A 26,836-nucleotide genomic window follows, 5' to 3' on the forward strand; every position below is an offset into this window, starting at 1 on the left:
ACAATAATCCACACTCACAATCACACCTTCAGTCCATCAAGCTAAATATGTTGGACTAGATAACACCCCCCCCCCCCCACACAAACACACCATCACCACCACAACCACCTCCACCACACACACACACACACACACACACACACACACAGCAGAGTGTTTGATGAAAGTCCCAGATTGTGTTTCCACTGACCTGCAGTACCAGAAATTACCAACAGGAAGTAAATGCATATTAATTAATTTACCTTTTTGTATTTTTGTATTTTAAATTTGTATAATTGAATAAAGCAGAGAAACACGATTTTAACCAAATATTTTATGTTAATCCTGATGCTCCCAAAAACAACCAACACGACAATAAACTTAAACATGAATTATTTGTCTTCAACCTGTTTTAATTTTCTGTGATAATAAAACATTGTCAACATAAATAATATGAAGCTAAAATAAGACTGAGAAAAGACTTTTGTCTTCATGTGCTTCAGATGATCCTCAGCAGCTTCTGTCAACGTGTTCGTTTATCACAAATATGAGAAGAGCCGGTCTGGACTAATTCAACAAGGATTTATTAAGAAGCAATGAAAAGTTAACAGCATAGCTATGAGCGCTCATGCACAGCCTCGGATAAACAAGAAGCACGGGGTGGTCAATAGTCTCGCTGAAAAGACGATGATTGTTATATTTATAACACTAGGTATAATTTGATTGGTCAAAATATTGAAGGGGTGTCACCGCAAATCAATGTGGTTCTCCCTGGTTGGTGCACAGGCTTAGATCCACTCCTATTGGCTCTGGAACCAGGAAGTGACAAGGAGCCACTCCCAGTCACGCTGCTCCTCTGATAGTTGAAGGACAAATCTCCACAACATGACAGTTGGATTTTGTGTTTCATAAACTAGCCTTGACTCGGCTGACGCCTTGTGGGTCAATGTTGTTGTTCATTGGAGTAAAGAATATTGTGTTCCTGGTCTATCGGCTGTATGTTCTATTTGTGTAAACATTCAAAACAACTAAACCAGAACAACACTTTTCTATCTTCCCCCAGAACCTGGGGCAGCTGCTTGAACTCTGTGTGATGTTGAATGAATCTGAGGGAGTTATGCTTTAATATAAAAAGTTAAATATGAGAAGAAGTTAATGTACAGTGTATCGTATGTCACAGATTTATCCCACAACAGGCAGCGGCTCTCATCAGACCCTTTATCAAGACAGGTGTGAGACTGACCAGCGATGTGACGCACACACACTCTAACTTCAAGATTGACACAAAGCACCAAAGGTTATTATAAATCATATGTGTGAAAGCCATATATCTGGCCCAAACTGCTCCTGCCCCCACCCTCCTGCTTTATTGTTTAGACTTTCAGTTCTAATGCCATCTTCACAGACACACACACAGACAAGCTAAAATATAAAATGCCAACACTTCCTGTCGGCCAATGAGAGAGGAGACGCTGAAGTGACAGATCATCTACTGAAGGACGGAGTAGACTACATCATCCTCATCGGAGGGGGTGGGGGGTGCTGTTAGCAGAGCCTGTAGCCCTGTTGGAATAATCCCCCCCGATCGCAGGTGAGTCAACCTGAGCTGTCGTCAGCCTGGAAAAAGAAAACAGACAAAGTGTATTTGTGTGACTTTACTTTACTATTGTGTTATTACACTTAAAACCACCTCCTCTGAAGCTTTGACTCTAAATGATCAGAATTGACTAAATGAACATCAGCTGTTTGAAGAAGACTTCTTAGTAGAATGTTCACTGACGTAGGCTCAGAAACTTCTGTTGACCTCCATTCTATTACGACCAGTGGAGTCGCCCTCTGCTGGTCAATCGAGAGAACACAGGTTTGTACGTAGTCTCTGTCCGTTCTTATTCACAGTCTACGTTTCCTTCATGTGTTTCTGGATCACCTTCATGTTTAAGTGACCTGGTAGAGATTTTAATGTTGTAATGCTTTTCCTTACATTGTGCTGAGAAGTAGCAGCAGTGACAAAGCTGTAGTCATCACCGACTGTGACTGGTTGTGTTGTGTTGTACTTGACGTAAGAATAATCTGGAGAGATTTCCACAGCAGCAGGAGGTCGGCCCTCGTCTCTGAAATCCTCGTACACGGGGTCGGGCTGCAGGAGACCAAGAGATTTGAGTTTCATTAATCGACAAAACTAAACCATTTAAATATCAACATGTTATAATCTGCTCCTCTTTGGAGGAATCTGATCTTTTTCTTTATCTCTCTTCTTTTTAACTTTTAATAACTTTCTCTTCTGTTCAAAACTTTTCTGGATGTTGGTCGACAAAGTTTTGTCTCCTCAGGGACGTTTGTGTTACTAACGACTGAAACTCACCTCAGGGACGTTTGTGTTACTATCGACTGAAACTCACCTCAGGGACGTTTGTGTTACTAACGACTGAAACTCACCTCAGAGACGTTTGTGTTACTAACGACTGAAACTCACCTCAGGGACGTTTGTGTTACTAACGACTGAAACTCACCTCAGGGACGTTTGTGTTACTAACGACTGAAACTCACCTCAGGGACGTTTGTGTTACTAACGACTGAAACTCACCTCAGGGACGTTTGTGTTACTAACGACTGAAACTCACCTCAGGGACGTTTGTGTTACTAACGACTGAAACTCACCTCAGGGACGTTTGTGTTACTAACGACTGAAACTCACCTCAGGGACGTTTGTGTTACTAACGACTGAAACTCACCTCAGGGACGTTTGTGTTACTAACGACTGAAACTCACCTCAGGGACGTTTGTGTTACTATCGACTGAAACTCACCTCAGGGACGTTTGTGTTACTAACGACTGAAACTCACCTCAGGGACGTTTGTGTTACTAATGACTGAAACTCACCTCAGGCACGTTTGTGTTACTATCGACTGAAACTCACCTCAGGGACGTTTGTGTTACTAACGACTGAAACTCACCTCAGGGACGTTTGTGTTACTAACGACTGAAACTCACCTCAGGGACGTTTGTGTTACTAACGACTGAAACTCACCTCAGGGACGTTTGTGTTACTATCGACTGAAACTCACCTCAGGGACGTTTGTGTTACTAACGACTGAAACTCACCTCAGGGACGTTTGTGTTACTATCGACTGAAACTCACCTCAGGGACGTTTGTGTTACTAACGACTGAAACTCACCTCAGGGACGTTTGTGTTACTAACGACTGAAACTCACCTCAGAGACGTTTGTGTTACTAACGACTGAAACTCACCTCAGGGACGTTTGTGTTACTAACGACTGAAACTCACCTCAGGGACGTTTGTGTTACTAACGACTGAAACTCACCTCAGGGACGTTTGTGTTACTAACGACTGAAACTCACCTCAGGGACGTTTGTGTTACTAACGACTGAAACTCACCTCAGGGACGTTTGTGTTACTATCGACTGAAACTCACCTCAGGGACGTTTGTGTTACTAACGACTGAAACTCACCTCAGGGACGTTTGTGTTACTAACGACTGAAACTCACCTCAGGGACGTTTGTGTTACTAACGACTGAAACTCACCTCAGGGACGTTTGTGTTACTATCGACTGAAACTCACCTCAGGGACGTTTGTGTTACTAACGACTGAAACTCACCTCAGGGACGTTTGTGTTACTAACGACTGAAACTCACCTCAGGGACGTTTGTGTTACTAACGACTGAAACTCACCTCAGGGACGTTTGTGTTACTATCGACTGAAACTCACCTCAGGGACGTTTGTGTTACTAACGACTGAAACTCACCTCAGGGACGTTTGTGTTACTAACGACTGAAACTCACCTCAGGGACGTTTGTGTTACTAACGACTGAAACTCACCTCAGAGACGTTTGTGTTACTAACGACTGAAACTCACCTCAGGGACGTTTGTGTTACTAACGACTGAAACTCACCTCAGGGACGTTTGTGTTACTAACGACTGAAACTCACCTCAGGGACGTTTGTGTTACTAACGACTGAAACTCACCTCAGGGACAGAAGCAGGATCCGTCTCCACCGGAGCTTCTGAAAACACAAGAGGAAATCAAACTGGGTCCTGAGTTCACATCTGGAGCTTCAGCAGCAGAAGGTGACAACACAGGTTCTTTGAGTCCAATCAAAACCTTCTGTTCTATTATATCTATCTGTGTATCTTCTAGTATTTGTTACAATATTTGTCCTAGCATGAGTTCTAGTATTTGTTGTAGTATCTGTCCTGGTAAGTTTTCCTTCTTCTCCTTATTTCTGCATGTAAACGTTGGAACTTGTGTTTCGTGTTTGCTGCTGAATCAGATTCTGGGTTTTGATCTCGATGATTTTCATATTCACTGAAAACTGAAGATCCAGTTGTTGTATGTGTGATCCACATGTGTGTACTGTCTGTGTGTATTTCCTGTGGCCTCACCTCTGGGTCTGTTAGTCCTGTTTCTGCAGAATATCAGTGCGGCCCCTGATAACAGGACGACCAGTACGACCAGCGTCAGTCTCACAGTCAGAATCAAGTTCTTGGTGGAGAACGTATCAGCTCCTGAGAATTAATACAGTACACATATTAAAATCTGTGTTTCAGCTTCAACAGGCACTGAGAGGACGCAGGTACATGTGTTGACCTGTGGTCTCAGGTGTCTGGTCCTCAGACTGGTTGGTGGTCTCAGGTGTCTGGTCCTCAGACTGGTTGATGGTTTCAGGTGTCTGGTCCTCAGACTGGTTGGTGGTCTCAGGTGTCTGGTCCTCAGACTGGTTGATGGTTTCAGGTGAAGCTGATGAACGTGTGAAACTGGAGCTGGAACTGGGAGATGTTGTTGTGGAGTCTGAGGGAAAAATACAGATTCACAGAAATCCTGACGACAGACCACTTAGGAAGCTTTAACTTTAAGAAGCTTTAACTTTAGGAAACTTTAACATTAGGAAGCTTTAACTTTAGGAAGCTTTAACTTTCGGAAGTTTTAACTTTAGGAAACTTTAACATTAGGAAGCTTTCACTTTAGCCTCTCCTGGAACCGTCACCTTATCGTGGTGGAGAGGTTTGCGTGTCCCTGTGAACCTGAGGGCTGTGTTGTCTGGAGCCTTGTGCTCCTGGTAGGGTCTCTCATGGCAGAGTGGTCTCAGGTGAGGGGCCAGACTAAGAATGGTTCAAAAACCCTCAATGAATATCGATACAAGAGGAGATGGGACCCAGCCCGGAGGAAGCCCGGGGCCCCCGTCTGGAGCTAGGCCCAGACGGAGGGCTCGATGGCGAGCGCCTGGTGGCCGGGTTTGCCACGGAGCCCGGTCGGGCACAGCCCGAACAAACTACGTGGCACCCCCCCTCTCTTCATCTCATGGGCCCACCACCTGTGGGAAGACCCGTTGGGGTCGGGTGCGCAGCCACATGGGTGGCAGCGAAGGTCAGGGGTCTCGACGGACCAGACCCGGGCGGCAGAAGCTGGCTCTGGGGACGTGGAACGTCACCTCGCTGTGGGGAAAGGAACCGGAGCTTGTGAGGGAGGTGGAGCGCTACCAGTTAGATCTGGTGGGGCTTACCTCCACGCACAGTCTCGGCTCTGGTACCGTACTCCTGGATAAGGGTTGGACTCTATTCTTCTCCGGAGTTGCCAAGGGCGTGAGTCGCCGGGCGGGTGTGGGGATACTCATAAATCCCCGGCTGAGCGCCGCGGTGTTGGAGTTTACCCCGGTAGACGAGAGGGTCGCCTCCCTGCGCCTAAGGGTTGTAGGGGGGAAAACTCTGACTGTTGTTTGTGCGTATGCACCAAACAGCAGCTCAGAGTACTCGGCCTTCTTGGAGACCCTGAATGGAGTCCTGCATGGGGCTCCAGTAGGGGACTCCGTAGTTCTGCTGGGTGACTTCAACGCCCACGTGGGCAACGATGGAGATACCTGGAGAGGCGTGGTGGGGAGGAACGGCCTCCCTGATCTGAACCCGAGCGGTCGTTTGTTATTGGACTTCTGTGCTAGTCATGGATTATCCATAACAAACACAATGTTCGAACATAAGGGTGCTCATAAGTGTACCTGGTACCAGAGTACCCTAGGCCGAAGATCAATGATCGATTTTGTGATCGTGTCATCTGATCTGAGGCCGCATGTTTTGGACACTCGGGTAAAGAGAGGGGCGGAACTGTCAACCGACCACCATCTGGTTGTGAGTTGGATCAGGGAATGGGGGAAATTTCCGGATAGACCTGGTAAGCCCAAACGAGTAGTGCGGGTGAACTGGGAACGTCTGGAGGAGGCCCCCGTCCTAGGTATCTTCAACATTGAGCCGGAGTGGGCGGTGTTCAAAGCCTCCATTGCTGAAGCTGCGACGGCTAGCTGTGGCCTCAGGGTCTTAGGTTCCTCAAGGGGCGGTAACCCTCGGACACCGTGGTGGACACCGGTGGTCAGGGAAGCCGTCCGATTGAAGAAGGAGGCCTTCCGGGATATGATATCCTGGAGGACTCCTGACTCGGTTGCAGGGTACCGACAGGCTGCAGCTGCTGCCGTGTCGGAGGCTAAGCAGCGGGTGTGGGAGAAGTTCGGAGAGGTCATGGAGAAGGACTTTCGGTCGGCACCAAACTGTTTCTGGAAGACTATCCGGCACCTCAGGAGGGGGAAACGGGGAACCATCCAAGCTGTGTACAGTAAGGATGGGACTCTGTTGACCTCAACTGAGGAGGTCGTCGGACGTTGGAAGGAACACTTTGAGGAACTCCTGAATCCGAATAACACGCCCTCTATGTTGGAGGCAGAGCTCGAGGTTGATGGTGTTTCGTCGTCAATTTCCCTGGTGGAGGTCACTGAGGTAGTCAAACATCTCCGCAGTGGCAAAGCCCCAGGGATTGATGAGATCCAGCCAGAAATGCTAAAGGCTCTGGGTGTTGAGGGGCTGTCATGGTTGACACGCCTATTCAACATCGCGTGGGAGTCGGGTACAGTGCCAAAGGAGTGGCAAACCGGGGTGGTGGTTCCCCTGTTCAAAAAGGGGGACCAGAGAGTGTGTACCAATTATCGGGGTATCACACTTCTCAGCCTCCCTGGTAAAGTCTACTCCAAGGTGCTGGAAAGGAGGGTTCGGCCGATCGTCGAACCTCAGATTGAAGAGGAACAATGCGGTTTTCGCCCCGGACGTGGAACTACGGACCAGCTCTCCACTCTCGCAAGGATCCTGGAGGGGGCCTGGGAGTATGCCCATCCGGTCCACTTGTGTTTTGTGGATCTGGAGAAGGCGTATGACCGGGTCCCCCGGGAGAAACTGTGGGAGGTGCTGCGGGAGTATGGGGTAAGGGGGTCTCTCCTCAGGGCCATCCAATCCCTGTACTCCCAAAGCGAGAGCTGTGTTCGGGTCCTCGGCAGCCAGTCAGTTTCGTTCTCAGTGGGTGCTGGTCTCCGCCAGGGCTGCGCCTTGTCACCAACCCTGTTTGTGATATACATGGACAGGATATCGAGGCGTAGTCGTGGTGGGGAGGGGTTGCAGTTCGGTGGTCTGAGGATCTCGTCACTGCTTTTTGCGGATGATGTGGTCCTCATTGGATCATCGGCTTGTGACCTTCAGCACTCACTGGATCGGCTGGCGGCCGAGTGTGAAGCGGCTGGGATGAGGATCAGCACCGCTAAATCTGAGGCCATGACTCTTAGCAGGAAACCGATGGATTGCTTACTCCGGGTAGGAAATGAGTCCTTAGCCCAAGTGAAGGAGTTCAAGTACCTCGGGGTCTTGTTCGCGAGTGAGGGTACTATGGAGCGTGAGATTGGCCGGAGAATCGGAGCAGCGGGGGCGGTATTGCGTTCGCTTTACCACACCGTTGTAACGAAAAGAGAGCTGAGCCGCAAGGCAAATCTCTCGATCTACCGGTCGATCTTCGTTCCTATCCTCACCTATGGTCATGAGGGCTGGGTGATGACCGAAAGGACGAGATCGCGGGTACAAGCGGCCGAGATGAGTTTTCTCAGAAGGGTGGCTGGCGTCTCCCTTAGAGATAGGGTGAGAAGCTCAGTCATCCGTGAGGGATTCGGATTAGAGCCGCTGCTCCTTTACTTAGAAAGGAGTCAGCTGAGGTGGTTCGGGCATCTGGTAAGGATGCCCACTGGGCGCCTCCCTTGGGAGGAGTTTCAGGCACGTCCAGTGGGGAGGACACCTCGGGGAAGACCCAGGACTAGGTGGAGAGATTATATCTCAACACTGGCCTGGGAACGCCTCGGGATCCCCCCGTCAGAGCTGGTCAATGTGGCCCGGGAAAGGGAAGTCTGGGGCCCCCTGCTTGAGCTGCTCCCCCCGCGACCCGACCCCGAATAAGCGGATGACGATGAGATGATGAGAACTTTAGGAAGTTTTAACTTTAGGAAACTTTAACATTAGGAAGCTTTAACTTTAGGAAGCTTTAACTTTAGGAAGTTTTAACTTTAGGAAACTTTAACATTAGGAAGCTTTAACTTTAGGAAGCTTTAACTTTAGGAAGCTTTACCTTTATGAAGTTTTAACTTTAAGAAGTTTTAACTTTAAGAAGTTTTAACTTTAGGAAGCTTTAACTTTAGGAAGCTTTAACATTCGCTCCAGTGGAAACTTACCATCTCTGACAATGACTTCAAAGTCTCTGTGTGATTCTTCACCCACAGAACATCTGTAGCGTCCTGAGTCGGAGCTGATGAGCTTGGTGATGGTCACAAACAGAAATCCTCCTTGTCCTCCATGTTCTGTGAAATACCTGATGCTGTATCTTCCACTTCGTTCTTTGTAACCACTTGTTTGGACGAGAACGTTCTTGGTCTCTCCACATTCTTCTCTGCAGAAGTATTTATTTCCTTTGGGGTTAGTGAAGAAACATTCAACAGTGAGGTCTCCTCCACTTCTCTTATAGAGCTGTTTTACTTCAGAGCTTCCGTCCAGCCGAGCTGTTGAGAAGACAAACATCTGTAGTTAAAGGATCAACACGTAGGACTGACAGCCAGTGTTTCAAACAGGTACTGCAGCCCATATTCAGTTATCAGTCCCCCCCCCCCCCCCCCCGGCTCTGCACTTTGTCCAAACGGCTGCAGCACGAGACAAGAAGCAAGAAAGAGACTCACCTCGGGGCCTCCAGGTAATTCAACGTCCCTGCTTCAGAAAGAAGGACGACACAGTTTTATGTATTATAGTTGAAACTCACCATCAGTGACGATGATCTGAAACTCCTGATACCTAAAAGAAGAAGAAGAACCATAGAGGCCACACTGGTACGTTCCAGAGTCAGACTTGCTCAGATGTGTGACGGTCACTGTCAGATCTCTCTTTAGGATACCTGGTTCATATTTGATGCTGTATCGTCCGTTCCTCGCTTCATTTTCTTCTGTTTCAATGAGAACATCTCCTTCTTCACATCGTCCCCGACAGAACTTCCTGCTTCCGTAATCCCAATAGAAGGAATATTTGACTCTGATGTTTCCTCCTTCATTAGCTGAGTAGGTGAGGATCACTGCGCTGACGTCATCTGAACAGTCACACAAGAACAGTCATTAGATTATGATCATTAGTGTTGTAATAACTGAACATCTACACAGAGTCTGATGTTAAACCCAAAGACTGAATGTTCCTGTTTTCATTCACATCTTTCTTTTCTCCTTCCTCTTTTCTTCTCACTGCAGTTTCTCTGTGTCAGTAAAGATTTCATTTAAACTGTAAAAATGAAAGTTAATTTATTGAAACTGATTATTTGTGGGAAGTCAGAGCACAACACACTGACCGACTACAGTAGATATGATGGATAACTGTGGAGCGCTAACTGAACACAGTCATTGGGACAAAATGGAATTATTTATTTATGTATTAGTATTAATACATGACATCAGTGCTACTCCCAGAACATGGAGGCAAACAGAGACCTGTGGCTTTATCTCATCAAACCTTGGTCCTGTTGCTGAAGGCCTCCTACGGGTCTCAGAGCTGCAGCAGCTGCAGAGGAGGCTGAGAAGGCGTCCAGGGGTTTAGTGGGATACTCCCCACTCACCCTACTGGTCCCACTTGCTGTGTCTATGATTGAGTTGGAACAGAAGACGTCTCATCTGTTCTGTTGGAAATGTCTAACATCACTGTGAGAAGATGTAATGTTCTTCCAGCAGAAGGAGACGGTGAACAACACAACTGTGTAGTAACAAGAACTGAAGTTTGTTCCTCCAGATCAGACGTACAGGAATCACCACTGAAGAATCCAGACCCTGAGCTGTTTCTGGATCAGCGTCTCACAATTCAGACACAGGATCAACTCCAGTGTGTTGTGGTAACAGCTCATGATGCATTGATCACATGACCACTCCCGGCTTCTGTCTGCACAGGCAGCAGAGCTCTCTGCTCTCAGTGAAGCAAGTTGAAGGGAGATGGTGAACATCTACACTGACAGTAGATCATTCCTCACATCATCAGGCAAACCAACTCCTTACATCATGCTGCAGTGTCCCAGATGTTTGATGCTCCCCTCCTCCCCAAACAGGTCTCAGTATGTAAATGTGATGCTCTCACTTCTAATAATGACCTGGTGTCACAAGAGGAGGCCGGAGCGGGTACAGCAGTGAAAGCAGCTGCTCACCAACCACTTCCTGCCTCACACATTCTCTTACAGGTTACAACCCCCCCCCCTCACTGCTCACTTACAGGAACTCCAACTTAGACTCACAGCGGTTGAGCATGTACTGTGAAAGAAATGTGGCTGCACATACACAGATGGTTGTTAAAGACGCACTCCCTACCCCGGCCACCGGACCACTCAGTGACCTGAAGCCCGGTCACTGGGTGGTAGTGACAGATCTTAGGAGGAGAAGATGACACAGACGCTGGACAGGACCAAACCAGATCCTACTAACAACACACACAGCAGTGGAGGTCACTGACAGGACAAAGTGGATTCATACCAGTCACTGCAAGAGAGTTCCAGAACCAGACCATCCACTCACTGTACACACACTGAATACAACCAGGCCTGTGTGGCCTTATGGCAGTGGTCCGCAAACCTTTTACAGTCCCGTACCCCTTCAGACATTCCAACACCAGCTACGTAGCCCCCCCCCCCCCCCCACACACACACATATAAAGCCTCTGACCCGACGTTACACTTCTTGGTCCGTGTTTCAAGACGGGTCGGGTGGGTTGCCGACATTGCCACAGACCCCTGGCGCCTGGTTTGCGAGGGCCCCTCCCGGCCCTGAGCGATGCAACGCAGTTGAGGCAAACTGAGAAAAGTTCCCCCCAGTCGACAGTCGCTCCCTCTGCCCCCGGCAAATATCAAATCCTCTCCCTGCGTACCCCCTGAACCACTTTGTGTACCCCTGGGGGTTCGCATACCCCAGTTTTGGAACCGATGCCTAAGGGGAACTGTACTTTTCCTCCTGTCTATAGTAATAGTTGTTTTCCTAATCGTCTGGATATTGGGCCGGCTCCTCAGTCAGGTCCTTATGACTCCTTACTTCCTGCTACAACCTTCTAGGACCCCATTCAACATGAGGGGGACACAGGATTGTAAATCTACATCTTCTTATTTTAATTATTTGAGACAAAAGCAGATTATAGTGGAGGAAGACATTTAGAGATCTGAAATAAGGATCGGGCTGAATCTCATGGATCAGACAGAGAAGAGACTTTCCTCTGAGTGAGTTTGATAAATGATGAAGATACTCACACAGGAAGAAGCAGTAGATCAAAGTGTAGCAGACGTTCATGTCGAGGCTCTGATGGTTGAAGCTGATTCTGCTCTTTCTTCAATGATAAATAAGGAACTTGTCATTTCTCTAATTAACAGAGTCCCTCCCCCCCGACACCACACACAGCATCAGCTCCATCACCAATCATCCACTTCCTGTTTACCTTCACCTCCATGACACAAATCTTGTTTACACCCAGTGAATTTGATTAACACTCTTAAATAAATGTGTCCAAGAGGTGCCTTCATATTTCAATATGAAAACAGCTGTGATGGCCAATGAGTGATCAGATATATTGATGAACCTTGAAACATGGTCCCACGTCTCCACATGTTAGAGTTCTGGAGTTTTAAAGGATCCTGATGAGCTGTTGGACTAAGACACATGTTTTAAAGGTAAAGTCTCAGGAGGATTTCTTTCTATAAGGAGGATCTCACTGATTGGAGGATCCCACAGAGTTTCTAGGACATTGGACATTTTGAGTTGGTGAGGTTTAGAATCTGATTGAACTTTAGATGCATTTTGGAGTTATGGGGTCAGGTGACGTCTTTTCAGTTTAAGATCTGTTGGAGGCAGTGAAATGAAAAGTTTGTCAGATTGTCTGTGTTTAACCTGGATCACAACTTTATTCTGTTTTCTGCTCCTCTTCAGTGAGTCTGCAGGAGCTCAGCACGTCACTGACACAAACTGGTTTAAACACAGGAAACTCAAACCACTGGATCGGCTGCTGGTTTCTCAGGGTCAGAAAACAAACTGAGCACAGTAACAAGCTCCTGGTCTGGATTCACACAAACTCATGTTTTGTGCGAACAGAAGAAACTAAAGTATTTATCACTTCACAGCCTCTGCTACACACTGCCACCTACTGGGACAGTTACCACATTTCAATAACCTGGAACTTACGTACTACATATCGTTTCAAAGACGATATGTGTCATGTTATATTTTATACATTCTAAAGTAATATCTCTCTATTAATAAATGTACCCATGCAGACGGTTCTGGTGATTTTCTATTTCTAGTTTCAGAGAAAAACAATAATCCACACTCACAATCACACCTTCAGTCCATCAAGCTAAATATGTTGGACTAGATAACACCCCCCCCCCCCCCCCCCCACACACACACACACCACCACCACCACCACCTCCACACACACACACACACACACACAAACACACCATCACCACCACAACCACCTCCACCACACACACACACACACACGCACACACACACACACACACACACACACACACACACACACACACACACACACACACACAGGAGAGTGTTTGATGAAAGTCCCAGATTGTGTTTCCACTGACCTGCAGTACCAGAAATTACCAACAGGAAGTAACTGCATATTAATTAATTTACCTTTTTGTATTTTAAATTTGTATAATTGAATAAAGCAGAGAAACACGATTTTAACCAAATATTTTATGTTAATCCTGATGCTCCCAAAAACAACCAACACGACAATAAACTTAAACATGAATTATTTGTCTTCAACCTGTTTTAATTTTCTGTGATAATAAAACATTGTCAACATAAATAATATGAAGCTAAAATAAGACTGAGAAGAGACTTTTGTCTTCATGTGCTTCAGATGATCTTCAGCAGCTTCTGTCAACGTGTTCGTTTATCACAAATATGAGAAGAGCCGGTCTGGACTAATTCAACAAGGATTTATTAAGAAGCAATGAAAAGTTAACAGCATAGCTATGAGCGCTCATGCACAGCCTCGGATAAACAAGAAGCACGGGGTAGTCAATAGTCTCGCTGAAAAGACGATGATTGTTATATTTATAACAGTAGGTATAATTTGATTGGTCAAAAAAATGAAGGGGTGTCACCGCAAATCAATGTGGTTCTCCCTGGTTGGTGCACAGGCTTAGATCCACTCCTATTGGCTCTGGAACCAGGAAGTGACAAAGAGCCACTCCCAGTCACGCTGCTCCTCTGATAGTTGAAGGACAAATCTCCACACCATGACAGTTGGATTTTGTGTTTCATAAACTAGCCTTGACTCGGCTGACGCCTTGTGGGTCAATGTTGTTGTTCATTGGAGTAAAGAATATTGTGTTCCTGGTCTATCGGCTGTATGTTCTATTTGTGTAAACATTCGAAACAACTAAACCAGAACAACACTTTTCTATCTTCCCCCAGAACCTGGGGCAGCTGCTTGAACTCTGTGTGATGTTGAATGAATCTGAGGGAGTTATGCTTTAATATAAAAAGTTAAATATGAGAAGAAGTTAATGTACAGTGTATCGTATGTCACAGATTTATCCCACAACAGGCAGCGGCTCTCATCAGACCCTTTATCAAGACAGGTGTGAGACTGACCAGCGATGTGACGCACACACACTCTAACTTCAAGATTGACACAAAGCACCAAAGGTTATTATAAATCATTTGTGTGAAAGCCATATATCTGGCCCAAACTGCTCCTGCCCCCACCCTCCTGCTTTATTGTTTAGACTTTCAGTTCTAATGCCATCTTCACAGACACACACACAGACAAGCTAAAATATAAAATGCCAACACTTCCTGTCGGCCAATGAGAGAGGAGACGCTGAAGTGACAGATCATCTACTGAAGGACGGAGTAGACTACATCATCCTCATCGGAGGGGGTGGGGGGTGCTGTTAGCAGAGCCTGTAGCCCTGTTGGAATAATCCCCCCCGATCGCAGGTGAGTCAACCTGAGCTGTCGTCAGCCTGGAAAAAGAAAACAGACAAAGTGTATTTGTGTGACTTTACTTTACTATTGTGTTATTACACTTAAAACCACCTCCTCTGAAGCTTTGACTCTAAATGATCAGAATTGACTAAATGAACATCAGCTGTTTGAAGAAGACTTCTTAGTAGAATGTTCACTGACGTAGGCTCAGAAACTTCTGTTGACCTCCATTCTATTACGACCAGTGGAGTCGCCCTCTGCTGGTCAATCGAGAGAACACAGGTTTGTACGTAGTCTCTGTCCGTCGTTATTCACAGTCTACGTTTCCTTCATGTGTTTCTGGATCACCTTCATGTTTAAGTGACCTGGTAGAGATTTTAATGTTGTAATGCTTTTCCTTACATTGTGCTGAGAAGTAGCAGCAGTGACAAAGCTGTAGTCATCACCGGCTGTGACTGGTTGTGTTGTGTTGTACTTGACGTAAGAATAATCTGGAGAGATTTCCACAGCAGCAGGAGGTCGGCCCTCGTCTCTGAAATCCTCGTACACGGGGTCGGGCTGCAGGAGACCAAGAGATTTGAGTTTCATTAATCAACAAAACTAAACCATTTAAATATCAACATGTTATAATCTGCTCCTCTTTGGAGGAATCTGATCTTTTTCTTTATCTCTCTTCTTTTTAACTTTTAATGACTTTCTCGTTTTCAAATCTTTTCTGGATGTTGGTCGAGTTTCGTCACCTCAGAGACGTTTGTGTTACTAACGACTGAAACTCACCTCAGGGACGTTTGTGTTACTAACGACTGAAACTCACCTCAGAGACGTTTGTGTTACTATCGACTGAAACTCACCTCAGAGACGTTTGTGTTACTAACGACTGAAACTCACCTCAGAGACGTTTGTGTTACTATCGACTGAAACTCACCTCAGAGACGTTTGTGTTACTAACGACTGAAACTCACCTCAGGGACGTTTGTGTTACTAACGACTGAAACTCACCTCAGGGACGTTTGTGTTACTAACGGCTGAAACTCACCTCAGGGACGTTTGTGTTACTAACGACTGAAACTCACCTCAGGGACGTTTGTGTTACTAACGACTGAAACTCACTTCAGGGACGTTTGTGTTACTATCGACTGAAACTCACCTCAGAGACGTTTGTGTTACTAACGACTGAAACTCACCTCAGGGACGTTTGTGTTACTATCGACTGAAACTCACCTCAGGGACAGAAGCAGGATCCGTCTCCACCGGAGCTTCTGAAAACACAAGAGGAAATCAAACTGGGTCCTGAGTTCACATCTGGAGCTTCAGCAGCAGAAGGTGACAACACAGGTTCTTGAGTCCAATCAAAACTTCTATTATATTGTTAGGCCATGGTTTTTGTGAAACCAAAGCCCGGCCACATGTTCTTGAGAGCGCATGGGCTGGAGCGAACTCATTCTCCCAAGATGCCACCGGTCTCATTGTTCTGAGAAAGTCAGGGGAACTCCGTCTCCAGGATGTAACAGGATGCTACATTTTCTGTGATCTGGAAAATGTCACGCATAGGTGTGAAAAGCCACAAAATGCTCACCTCCTATTGGTCACTATGGCCAATTGACCTGTGGGTCATCATCCCAATATAAGGAGAGGTCTCCCACAAACTCTTCCTCTCTCACCAATCCACAACCTTCCAGCAGGGAGGCCGCCAGCTTCTCCTCCTGCATCGGCGAGAGGAGAAACCTGATTTCTCCAGCTCAACTCTTCTCTTCCCACCAACAACCGGAGGTCAAAGGTCTAGCTTCCAGCTCATCTTCTCAAAGAAATCTCCTCGCCCTTCAAGCTCTACAAAACTCCTCGTAGCGACTCGTGTCCTGCAGGAGAACTTCAACCAGCATCTGAGCACACGGCTCCACAGTAACGCTAAGGCAGAGACCATTCGACCACTGGAGACTTCACCGAACTGCAAACTGAACAGCAACTTCTTTCCTTTTCCCTCGGACTGGTAATAATCTGGGCTTAATAATTATACATGCTAAGCAAGACTGTTTATTTGATTCTGTGTGTGTTTATAAGTTTGATATGTGTTTCTGATATTGTGTTATAAGTTTAATGAAAGCTAATGTTAGATAGGCCCTCCATAGGCTTCCTCTGTAGGTCTCTCTGACTCTTGCATTCTCTGATTTAACATCCACACAGACACGCATACATCTACACCTAGTTAAACCTTCCCCCTCGGCCGCAAAGCAACCTCAGAAGAAGGGGGGGGGCTAAAACCACAATTTTGAAAGCATTCTAGAAAGGTGTGAAATTTGGTCAGCCATTTTGAGAGGCCCCCTAATTTACATTCACACACACACACACACACACTCACATTTAGTCAGCTAGTCATTAGTTTGATTTCTTTCAGTTTCTTCTTTCACAAAATGTCATTAATATTGCATAAGTGAATTTTGCCAACCGTTACACTGTTAAGAACTCTATTACCTTTACTGTTCATTATATAATCTTTAATAGTAAAATATTGAGATTTCTAATTGAACTAGATCTAAATGAGACTGATCTTAATAAATAAATTGGCTATCTTTTCCCTTCTATGAAGGGCGGTACCCGGCTAGAACTTTAACCAATTAAAGGTATGATTTAATATTAATATTTTTTTTTAAATCAAAATCTGTTTATTGAAGGATTTTCAATATATATAATTGCAATGCTGAATGGACATTACAGAGACAAGAGGCAAACATGAGTACAACAATCAACACCAATGTGTCCAGACAGACATGAATTGGGCAATATAACTTCAGAAAAAAAAAGATACAAGGTAGCAACAGAAAATGAAAAACAGAAGAAAAAAAAATAATGCAACGTTAAACAGAAAAGAAAGAATATATCAAATAAAATCTTCAAATGGAAAATAATCCTTCCCAGTCACTGCCAATACACTACAATAATATGAGCACATTGTCACATCTAGAGCCTGCGCTAAAAATAAGCATAAGCAAAGAGTACATAGCATTGTTAAACTGCACCTAATGGCCAGGTTTTCACAAAATCTGGAATGCATTAAGAAAAGGACCCCACGCCTTCTGAAATCTCCCACTTGATTGCTTAAGCGAGTATCTAACCTTCTCCAATTTTAAGCAGGACATGATTTCTTCTAGCCATTGTGCGTGATTGGGGCAGGAGGCATCCCTCCACCTGAGCAGGATCAGTCGCCTAGCTAGCATGGAGACAAAGGATATAGTACGTCGTTTTTCTATGGACAACTCGACCTCCGTCTCCATGAGCCCAATAAGAGCAATCAACGGACTTGGTTCCAAACTGATGCCTAACACCCGAGAGAGTGTATTGAAAATTTCTCTCCAGTAGTTGGTAAGGCTCGAACAGGACCAGTACATGTAGATGAGTGAAGCTTCAGCAAAACCACATTTGATACAGTGTGGGCTAATATCAGGGTACATAGATGCTAGTTTTGCTTTGGAGATATGAGCCCTGTGCACCACCTTGAACTGAATTAAATTGCGACGTGCACAGAGGGAGGTCGAGCTAACCAGTCTAAGTATGGAAGTCCAAGTGTCTTCTGATAGAGAGAGACCCAAGTCTTCGTCATGCTGTTCTAAGCCTATCTGTGGAGGCACGTCCAAGATCCAACACCATGTTATACAGAACTGAAATTAACTTTTTTTTAAGTGGATTGACAGAGAGGACTCTATCAACAGTGGTCAAGTCTGTTGATATTAAAGAGCCAGGTAAATGAGAAACAACAAAATGCCTTGCTTGAAGATATCTGAAAAAATTTGACTTAGGAAGACTGAATTTTTCACTTAGCTGCTCAAAAGATGCCCGGCTGTTGCCTATGAACAGGTCTTTAAAGCGCATGATACCCTTCCTGTGCCATTCACGAAAAGCAGAATCCTGGCAGGACGGTTTAAAAAGATGGTTTGATGCGATGGGGTTCAGAAGAGAGAAGCCCTGAAATCCAAAATATTTCCTAAATTGTGCCCAAATTTTTAAAGAATGTTTAACCACCGGATTTGTAATGAATCTGAGTGAGTGAAGTGGGAGTGGGGATCCGAGAAGTGCAAGAATTGATATATTATCATCCGACTGTAGCTCCATCTCTACCCAGTCAGGGCAGTCAGGTCGGCTGTAGTAAAAAGACCAAAACGCAAGACAGCGCAAGTTAGAAGCCCAGTAATAGAAACGAAAATTTGGGAGAACAAGACCACCAGTAGCCTTGGTTTTCTGCAGGTGGTTCTTGTTCAAACGTGGTCGTTTACCTTGCCATAAATATGAAGAAATAACTGAATCAAGAAGTCGAAAAAAGGATCCAGGGATAAAGAGAGGTAAGGCCTGGAAAAGGTACAGAAATTTTGGTAAAATGGTCATTTTTACAGAGGTAATACGTCCAACAAGAGATAATGACAAGGGTGACCACTGTGTTAATATTTGTTTAGTCTGATTCAATAACGTGGTAAAGTTGTCTTGGAATAGATCTTTGTGCTTTCTTGTAACTGAGATACCTAGATAGGAAAACTTCTTATCCTCAATTCTAAAAGGCAAATTGGCAAGGTCTAAAGCTTCGAATGCCTTCTCTGCATCGAGAGAGACAACGCATTCTGGGATATCTTCAGAGGGAGAGTAGATAATGTCAAGCAGTCGTCTAATATTAAAATAGGATTGCCTGCCTTTAACAATGCCAGTTTGGTCTTTGGATATGATTGTGGGGAGGGCATCTCCAATCTATGGGCTAGGACCTTGGCTACAATTTTAGCATCCATGTTAAGGAGAGAAATAGGCCTGTAGGAGGCACATTCAGTCGGATCTTTACCCTTCTTAGCAATAAGGGTAATACAGGCCTCAGTAAATGATGGAGGAAGTGAGCCTTGCCTGCAAGATTCAGAGAGGACTGAGCATAACAGTGGGGAAAGCAGAAGAGAGAATTTCTTAAAAAATTCTGCCGGGAAGCCATCGGGGCCTGGGCACTTGCCTGAGTGCATTGAAGAAATGGCTGAAGCTATTTCTGTCTGGGATATAGGTTCTTCCAATCTTTTCGTTATGTCTGATGAAAGACTAGGGATGTTAAGACCACTTAGAAAGTCAGAAATTGCATTAGAATCACTCTGACAATCTGAGGTATAAAGCTGGGTGTAAAAGTCCCTGAATGCTTCATTAATCTGTAGGCGATCTGCAGTTGTAAGGCCATTTGGTAACCGGATCTTAGAAATATTTTGTTTTGCTTTGTGACCTTTGAGTTGGGGCTAAAACCACCATTTTGAAAGCATTCTAGAAAGGTGTGAAATTTGGTCAGCCATTTTGAGAGGCCCCCTAATTTACATTCACACACGCACACTCACATTTAGTCAGCTAGTCATTAGTTAGTTTGATTGTTTAGTTATTTGTGTTTTTATACTTTATTATTTTCATAATAAATGTTCTTCTTTCACAAAATGTCATTAATATTGCATAAGTGAATTTTGCCAACCGTTACACTATTAAAAACTCCATAACCTTCACTGTTCATTATATAATCTTTAATAGTAAAATATTGAGATTTCTAATTGAACTAGATCTAAATGAGACTGATCTTAATCAATAAATTGGCTATCTTTTCCCTTCTTTGAAGGGTGGTGCCCGGCTAGAACTTTAACCAATTAAAGTTATGATTTAATATTAATACTTTAAATATTAATGTTTTATATTTTATTTTGATAACCAAATTTATTGAGTGCCTAAAGGCAAACCATTTTCTGGAAACACTTTTTATGCACTAATGTACAACAATATCTATCTATCTATTTATCTATCTTCTAGTACTGTATTTTTGTTGTAGTATTTGTTGTAGTATTTGTTCTAGTATTTCCTTGTGTCTGACCTGAACGAACGTTTTCTTCTGTGTTTTGATTCTTAGTGAGTTTTCCTTCTTCTCCTTATTTCTGCATGTAAACGTTGGAACTTGTGTTTCGTGTTTGCTGCTGAATCAGATTCTGGGTTTTGATCTCGATGATTTTCATCTTCACTGAAAACTGAAGATCCAGTTGTTGTGTGTGTGATCAGCACGTGTGTACTTGGATGTGTGTGTATTTCCTGTGGCCTCACCTCTGGGTCTGTTAGTCCTGTTTCTGCAGAATATCAGTGCGGCCCCTGATAACAGGACGACCAGTACGACCAGCGTCAGTCTCACAGTCAGAATCAAGTTCTTGGTGGAGAAAGTATCAGCTCCTGAGCATTAATACAGGACACATATTAAAATCTGTGTTTCAGCTTCAACAGGCACTGAGAGGACGCAGGTACATGTGTTTACCTGTGGTCTCAGGTGTCTGGTCCTCAGACTGGTTGGTGGTTTCAGGTGAAGTTGATGAACTGGGAGATGTTGTTGTGGAGTCTGAGGGAAAAATACACAGATTCACAGAAATCCTGACGACAGACGACAGATGATCGTCAGAGGAACTACAAGTCACTTATTCATAAACTGGAAAACGTTTCTATCTGATGTGGATCTGGACCAAATCAGTGAATTATTATCTGAAAAATCAATAATAATTTAATTAAATTAAATTCATATGTAAATCTTCCCTGAGCAAACATCCTTCCACCAGGTTTACTGGAAATCTGTCATCGTTCTAACAGACGGACGAAAACCAACAGAACGATGTGTTAGAGTGTTAGAGCTTTAACTTTAGGAAGCTTTAACTTTAACTTTAGGAAGCTTTAACTTTAGGAAGTTTTAACTTTAGGAAGCTTTGACTTTAACTTTAGGAAGCTTTAACTTTAGGAAGCTTTGACTTTAGGAAGCTTTAACTTTAACTTTAGGAAGCTTTAACTTTAGGAAGCTTTGACTTTAGGAAGCTTTGACTTTAGGAAGCTTTAACTTTAGGAAGCTTTAACTTTAACTTTAGGAAGCTTTAACTTTAGGAAGCTTTGACTTTAGGAAGCTTTAACTTTAGGAAGCTTTAACTTTAACTTTAGGAAGCTTTAACTTTAGGAAGCTTTCACTTTAACTTTAGGAAGCTTTGACTTAAGGATGACACACCGCGGTGAGGTTTGTCTTGTCTTGGGTTTTTTTGTCTGGTAACTTCCTGTTTTATTTTGAAATCCTAACTCTCCTCTCGTTTCAGGTCACTTGCCCTTCCTCATGTGTCACTGATCCCGGATTGTTTCCACCTGTTCCCTTCACCCTTATGTGCTTATAGTCTGCGTCTCCCCTTTGTCTTGTGCCAAAGTGTTTCGTCCTTGTCCGTGCACCTAAGCCCTTTTCCACAGTCATTGTCGTTTTTTGCCTATGAGGTTTGATTTTTCGTTTGTTAAAGTTTTCTAGTTTAGCTTTGTTTTGTGTTGTTTGTAATCTGTTCTTCTTCCTCTCTTTTGGAGCGATTTATGTTTAGAGAGTTTTAGTTAGTTTGATGAGCCTCCTGTTTAGGTGAGCCTTTTCTTTTGTCCCGTTTCACAGTGGTTTGGTTTTCCTCCTTCGGCAGCGCTTTTTATTTTTTGCTCTAGCCTTTTGTTTGTCACCTTCGGGAGCGATTTATGTATCATACCTCTTTCCTTGTCTAGTGAGTGTTTTGAATTTATTAGGGAGTTTTCCTATCTCCGAGTTATTCTTTCAGGCCATAGATATATTAAGTGAGTTTTTCATAGCCCAATTGTTTGTCACTCTTCATAGAGGATCGGAATTCAATAAAGTGTGCTGGTATGTGTAATCCTCTGCATCTGAGTCCTCATTTCAGTCCAGGCCTGACAAAGGAAGCTTTAACTTTAGGAAGTTTTAACTTTAGGAAGTTTTAACTTTAGGAAGTTTTAACTTTAGGAAGTTTTAACTAAGAAGCTTTAACTTTAGTAAGCTTTAACTTTAGGAAGCTTTAACTTTAGGAAGTTTTAACTTCAGGAAGTTTTAACTAAGAAGCTTTAACTTTAGTAAGCTTTAACTTTAGGAAGCTTTAACTTTAGGAAGCTTTAACTTTAGGAAGCTTTAACTTTAGGAAGCTTTAACTTTAGGAAGCTTTAACTTTAGGAAGCTTTAACTTTAGGAAGTTTTAACTTTAGGAAGCTTTGACTTTAGGAAGCTTTGACTTTAGGAAGCTTTGACTTTAGGAAGCTTTGACTTTAGGAAGCTTTAACTTTAGGAAGCTTTAACTTTAGGAAGCTTTAACTTTGGGAAACTTTAGGAAGCTCTAACTTTAGGAAGCTTTGACTTTAGGAAGCTTTGACTTTAGGAAGCTTTAACTTTAGGAAGCTTTAACTTTAGGAAGCTTTAACTTTAGGAAGCTTTGACTTTTGGAAGCTTTGACTTTAGGAAGCTTTAACTTTAGGAAGCTTTAACTTTAGGAAGCTTTAACTTTGGGAAACTTTAGGAAGCTCTAACTTTAGGAAGCTTTGACTTTAGGAAGCTTTGACTTTAGGAAGCTTTGACTTTAGGAAGCTTTAACTTTAGGAAGATTTAACTTTAGGAAGCTTTAACTTTAGGAAGCTTTAACTTTAGGAAGCTTTGACTTTAGTAAGCTTTAACTTTAGGAAGCTTTAACTTTAGGAAGCTTTGACTTTAGGAAGCTTTGACTTTAGGAAGCTTTAACTTTAGGAAGCTTTAACTTTAGGAAGCTTTAACTTTAGGAAGCTTTGACTTTTGGAAGCTTTGACTTTAGGAAGCTTTAACTTTAGGAAGCTTTAACTTTAGGAAGCTTTAACTTTGGGAAACTTTAGGAAGCTCTAACTTTAGGAAGCTTTGACTTTAGGAAGCTTTGACTTTAGGAAGCTTTGACTTTAGGAAGCTTTAACTTTAGGAAGATTTAACTTTAGGAAGCTTTAACTTTAGGAAGCTTTAACTTTAGGAAGCTTTGACTTTAGTAAGCTTTAACTTTAGGAAGCTTTAACTTTAGGAAGCTTTGACTTTAGGAAGCTTTGACTTTAGGAAGCTTTAACTTTAGGAAGATTTAACTTTAGGAAGCTTTAACTTTAGGAAGCTTTAACTTTAGGAAGCTTTAACTTTAGGAAGTTTTAACTTTAGGAAGCTTTGACTTTAGTAAGCTTTGACTTTAGTAAGCTTTGACTTTAGTAAGCTTTAACTTTAGGAAGCTTTAACTTTAGGAAGCTTTAACTTTAGGAAGCTTTAACTTGAGGAAGCTTTAACTTGAGGAAGCTTTAACTTTAGGAAGCTTTAACTTTAGGAAGCTTTAACTTTGGGAAACTTTAGGAAGCTTTGACTTTAGGAAGCTTTGACTTTAGGAAGCTTTGACTTTTGGAAGCTTTGACTTTAGGAAGCTTTAACTTTAGGAAGCTTTAACTTTAGTAACCTTTAACTTTAGTAAGCTTTAACTTTAGTAAGCTTTAACTTTAGGAAGTTTTAACTTTAGGAAGCTTTAACTTTAGGAAGCTTTGACTTTAGGAAGCTTTGACTTTTGGAAGCTTTGACTTTAGGAAGTTTTAACTTTAAGAAGTTTTAACTTTAGGAAGCTTTAACTTTAGGAAGCTTTGACGTTCGCTCCAGTGGAAACTTACCATCTGTGACAATGACTTCAAAGTCTCTGTGTGATTCTTCACCCACAGAACATCTGTAGCGTCCTGAGTCGGAGCTGATGAGCTGTGTGATGGTCACAAACAGAAATCCTCCTCCTTCAGATCCTGGTAAATACCTGATGCTGTATCTGCCACTTTGATCTTCGTCACCACTTGTTTGGATGAGAACGTTCTTTGTCTCTCCACATTCTTCTCTGCAGAAGAATTTACTTCCTTTGGGGTTAGTGAAGAAACATTCAACAGTGAGGTCTCCTCCACTTCTCTTATAGAGCTGTTTTACTCCAGAGCTTCCGTCCAGCTGAGCTGTTGAGAAGACAAACATCTGAAGTTAAAGGATCAACACGTAGGACTGACAGCTAGTGTTTCAAACAGGTACTGCAGCCCATATTCAGTTATCAGTCCCCCCCCCCCCCCCCCGTCTCTGCAGTTTGTCCAAACGGCTGCAGCACGAGACAAGAAGCAGGAAAGAGACTCACCTCGGGGCCTCCAGGTAATTTCAACGTCCCTGCTTCAGAAAGAAGGACGACACAGTTTTATGTATTTTAGTTGAAACTCACCATCAGTGACGAGGATTTTAAACTCCCGATACAAAGAAGAAAATCTGCGGAGGCCAAACTGGTACGTTCCAGAGTCAGACTTTCTGAGCTGTGTGATGGTCACTGACAGATCTCCTTTATAATAACCTGGTTCATATTTGATGCTGTATCGTCCGTTCCTCGCTTCATTTTCTTCTGTTTCAATGAGAACATCTCCTGCTTCACATCGTCCCCGACAGAACATCCTTCTTCCGTAATCCCAATAGAAGGGATATTCGACTCTGATGTTTCCTCCTTCATTAGCTGAGTAGGTGAGGATCTCTGCGCTGACGTCATCTGAACAGTCACACAAGAACAGTCATTAGATTATGATCATTAGTGTGGTAATAACTGAACATCTACACAGAGTCTGAGGTTAAACACAGAGACTGAATGTTCCTGTTTTCATTCACATCTTTCTTTTCTCCCTCCTCTTTTATTCTCACTGCAGTTTCTCTGTGTTAGTGAAGATTTCATTTACACTGTAAAAGTGAAAGTTAATTTATTGAAAGTGATTATTTGTGGGAAGTCAGAGCTCAACACACTGACCGACTAAAGTAGATATAAATATGATGGATAACTGTGGAGCGCTAACTGAACACAGTCATTGGGACAAAATGGAATTATGTATTTATGTATTAGTATTAATACATGACATCAGTGCTACTCCCAGAACATGGAGGCAAACAGAGACCTGTGGCTTTATCTCATCAAACCTTGGTCCTGTTGCTGAAGGCCTCCTACGGGTCTCAGAGCTGCAGCAGCTGCAGAGGAGGCTGAGAAGGCGTCCAGGGGTTTAGTGGGATACTCCCCACTCACCCTACTGGTCCCACTTGCTGTGTCTCTGATTGAGTTGGAACAGAAGACGTCTCATCTGTTCTGTTGGAAATGTCTAACATCACTGTGAGAAGATGTACTGTTCTTCCAGCAGAAGGAGACGGTGAACAACACAACTGTGTAGAAACAAGAACTGAAGTTTGTTCCTCCAGATCAGACGTACAGGAATCACCACTGAAGAATCCAGACCCTGAGCTGTTTCTGGATCAGCGTCTCACAATTCAGACACAGGATCAACTCCAGTGTGTTGTGGTAACAGCTCATGATGCATTGATCACATGACCACTCCCGGCTTCTGTCTGCACAGGCAGCAGAGCTCTCTGCTCTCAGTGAAGCAAGTTGAAGGGAGATGGTGAACATCTACACTGACAGTAGATCATTCCTGACATCATCAGGCAAACCAACTCCTTACATCATGCTGCAGTGTCCCAGATGCTTGATGCTCCCCTCCTCCCCAAACAGGCCTCAGTATGTAAATGTGATGCTCTCACTTCTAATAATGACCTGGTGTCACAAGAGGAGGCCGGAGCGGGTACAGCAGTGAAAGCAGCTGCTCACCAACCACTTCCTGCCTCACACATTCTCTTACAGGTTACAACCCCCCCCCCCTCACTGCTCACTTACAGGAACTCCAACTTAGACTCACAGCGGTTGAGCGTGTATTGTGAAAGAAATGTCGCTGCACATACACAGATGGTTGTTAAAGACGCACTCCCTACCCCGGCCACCGGACCACCCAGTGACCTGAAGCCCGGTCACTGGGTGGTAGTGAAAGATCTTAGGAGGAGAAGATGACACAGACGCTGGACAGGACCAAACCAGATCCTGCTAACAACACACAGCAGTAGAGGTCACTGACAGGACAAAGTGGATTCATACCAGTCACTGCAAGAGAGTTCCAGAACCAGAGCCTCCACCCACTGTAAACACACTGAATACAACCAGGCCTGTGTGGCCTTAGGGGAACTGTACTTCCTCCTGTCATTAGTAATAGTTGTTTTCCTAATCGTCTGGATATTGGGCCGGCTCCTCAGTCAGGTCCTTATGACTCCTTACTTCCTGCTACAACCTTCTAGGACCCCATTCAACATGAGGGGGACACAGGATTGTAAATCTACATCTTTTTAATTTAATTAATTGAGACAAAAGCAGATTATAGTGGAGGGAGACATTTTGAGATCTGAAATAAGGATCGGGCTGAATCTCATGGATCAGACAGAGAAGAGACTTTCCTCTGAGTGAGTTTGATAAATGATGAAGATACTCACACAGGAAGAAGCAGCAGATCAAAGTGTAGCAGACGTTCATGTCGAGGCTCTGATGGTTGAAGCTGATTCTGCTCTTTCTTCACTGATAAATAAGGAACTTGTCACTTCTCTAATTAACAGAGTCCCTCCCCCCCGACACCACACACAGCATCAGCTCCATCACCAATCATCCACTTCCTGTTTACCTTCACCTCCATGACACACATCTTGTTTACACCCAATGAATTTGATTAACACTCTTAAATAAATGTGTCCAAGAGGTGCCTTCATATTTCAATATGAAAACAGCTGTGATGGCCAATGAGTGATCAGATATATTGATGAACTTGAAACATGGTCCCACGTCTCCACA

The 26,836-nt window shown here is 43.9% G+C and overlaps 1 protein-coding gene across 3 annotated transcripts; it reads right to left on the reverse strand.

The window, feature by feature from the left end:
• Nucleotides 1-546: 546 nt before the first annotated feature.
• On the reverse strand, nucleotides 547-26,608 carry LOC128441965 (uncharacterized). Of its 3 annotated transcripts, none has more exons than XM_053424106.1 (8): nucleotides 26,485-26,608; nucleotides 24,362-24,676; nucleotides 23,787-24,107; nucleotides 4,592-4,792; nucleotides 4,387-4,509; nucleotides 3,970-4,007; nucleotides 1,961-2,116; nucleotides 547-1,596 (listed from the first exon to the last, which is right to left on the reverse strand). In XM_053424106.1, the coding sequence occupies exons 1-8, from the start codon at nucleotides 26,522-26,524 to the stop codon at nucleotides 1,576-1,578; spliced, it is 1,215 nt and encodes a 404-aa protein (XP_053280081.1). In that variant the 5' UTR covers nucleotides 26,525-26,608; the 3' UTR covers nucleotides 547-1,575. The 3 variants fall into 3 exon arrangements, with proteins under 3 accessions (XP_053280081.1, XP_053280082.1, XP_053280083.1); XM_053424107.1 differs by lacking the exons at nucleotides 547-1,596; nucleotides 1,961-2,116; nucleotides 3,970-4,007; nucleotides 4,387-4,509; nucleotides 4,592-4,792 and adding exons at nucleotides 13,298-14,347; nucleotides 14,712-14,867; nucleotides 15,531-15,568; nucleotides 20,394-20,516; nucleotides 20,599-20,679; XM_053424108.1 differs by lacking the exons at nucleotides 547-1,596; nucleotides 1,961-2,116; nucleotides 3,970-4,007; nucleotides 4,387-4,509; nucleotides 4,592-4,792 and adding exons at nucleotides 13,298-14,347; nucleotides 14,712-14,867; nucleotides 15,531-15,568; nucleotides 20,394-20,516.
• Between the last annotated feature and the right edge of the window lie 228 nt (nucleotides 26,609-26,836).

Source organism: Pleuronectes platessa, chromosome 6 (genome assembly GCF_947347685.1).
Source record: "Pleuronectes platessa chromosome 6, fPlePla1.1, whole genome shotgun sequence".
Lineage (NCBI taxonomy): Eukaryota > Metazoa > Chordata > Actinopteri > Pleuronectiformes > Pleuronectidae > Pleuronectes > Pleuronectes platessa.

Bases quoted from the DNA above. Each gene is read 5' to 3' on its own strand.
- LOC128441965 (XM_053424106.1), bottom strand. From the start codon at position 26,524: ATGAACGTCTGCTACACTTTGATCTGCTGCTTCTTCCTGT. The intron at 24,108-24,361 runs GTGAGTTTCAAC...TCTTCTCAACAG, and splicing joins TAAAATCCTCGTCACTGATG to CTCAGCTGGACGGAAGCTCT. The intron at 4,510-4,591 runs GTCAACACATGT...ATTAATTCTCAG, and splicing joins CCAGACACCTGAGACCACAG to GAGCTGATACGTTCTCCACC.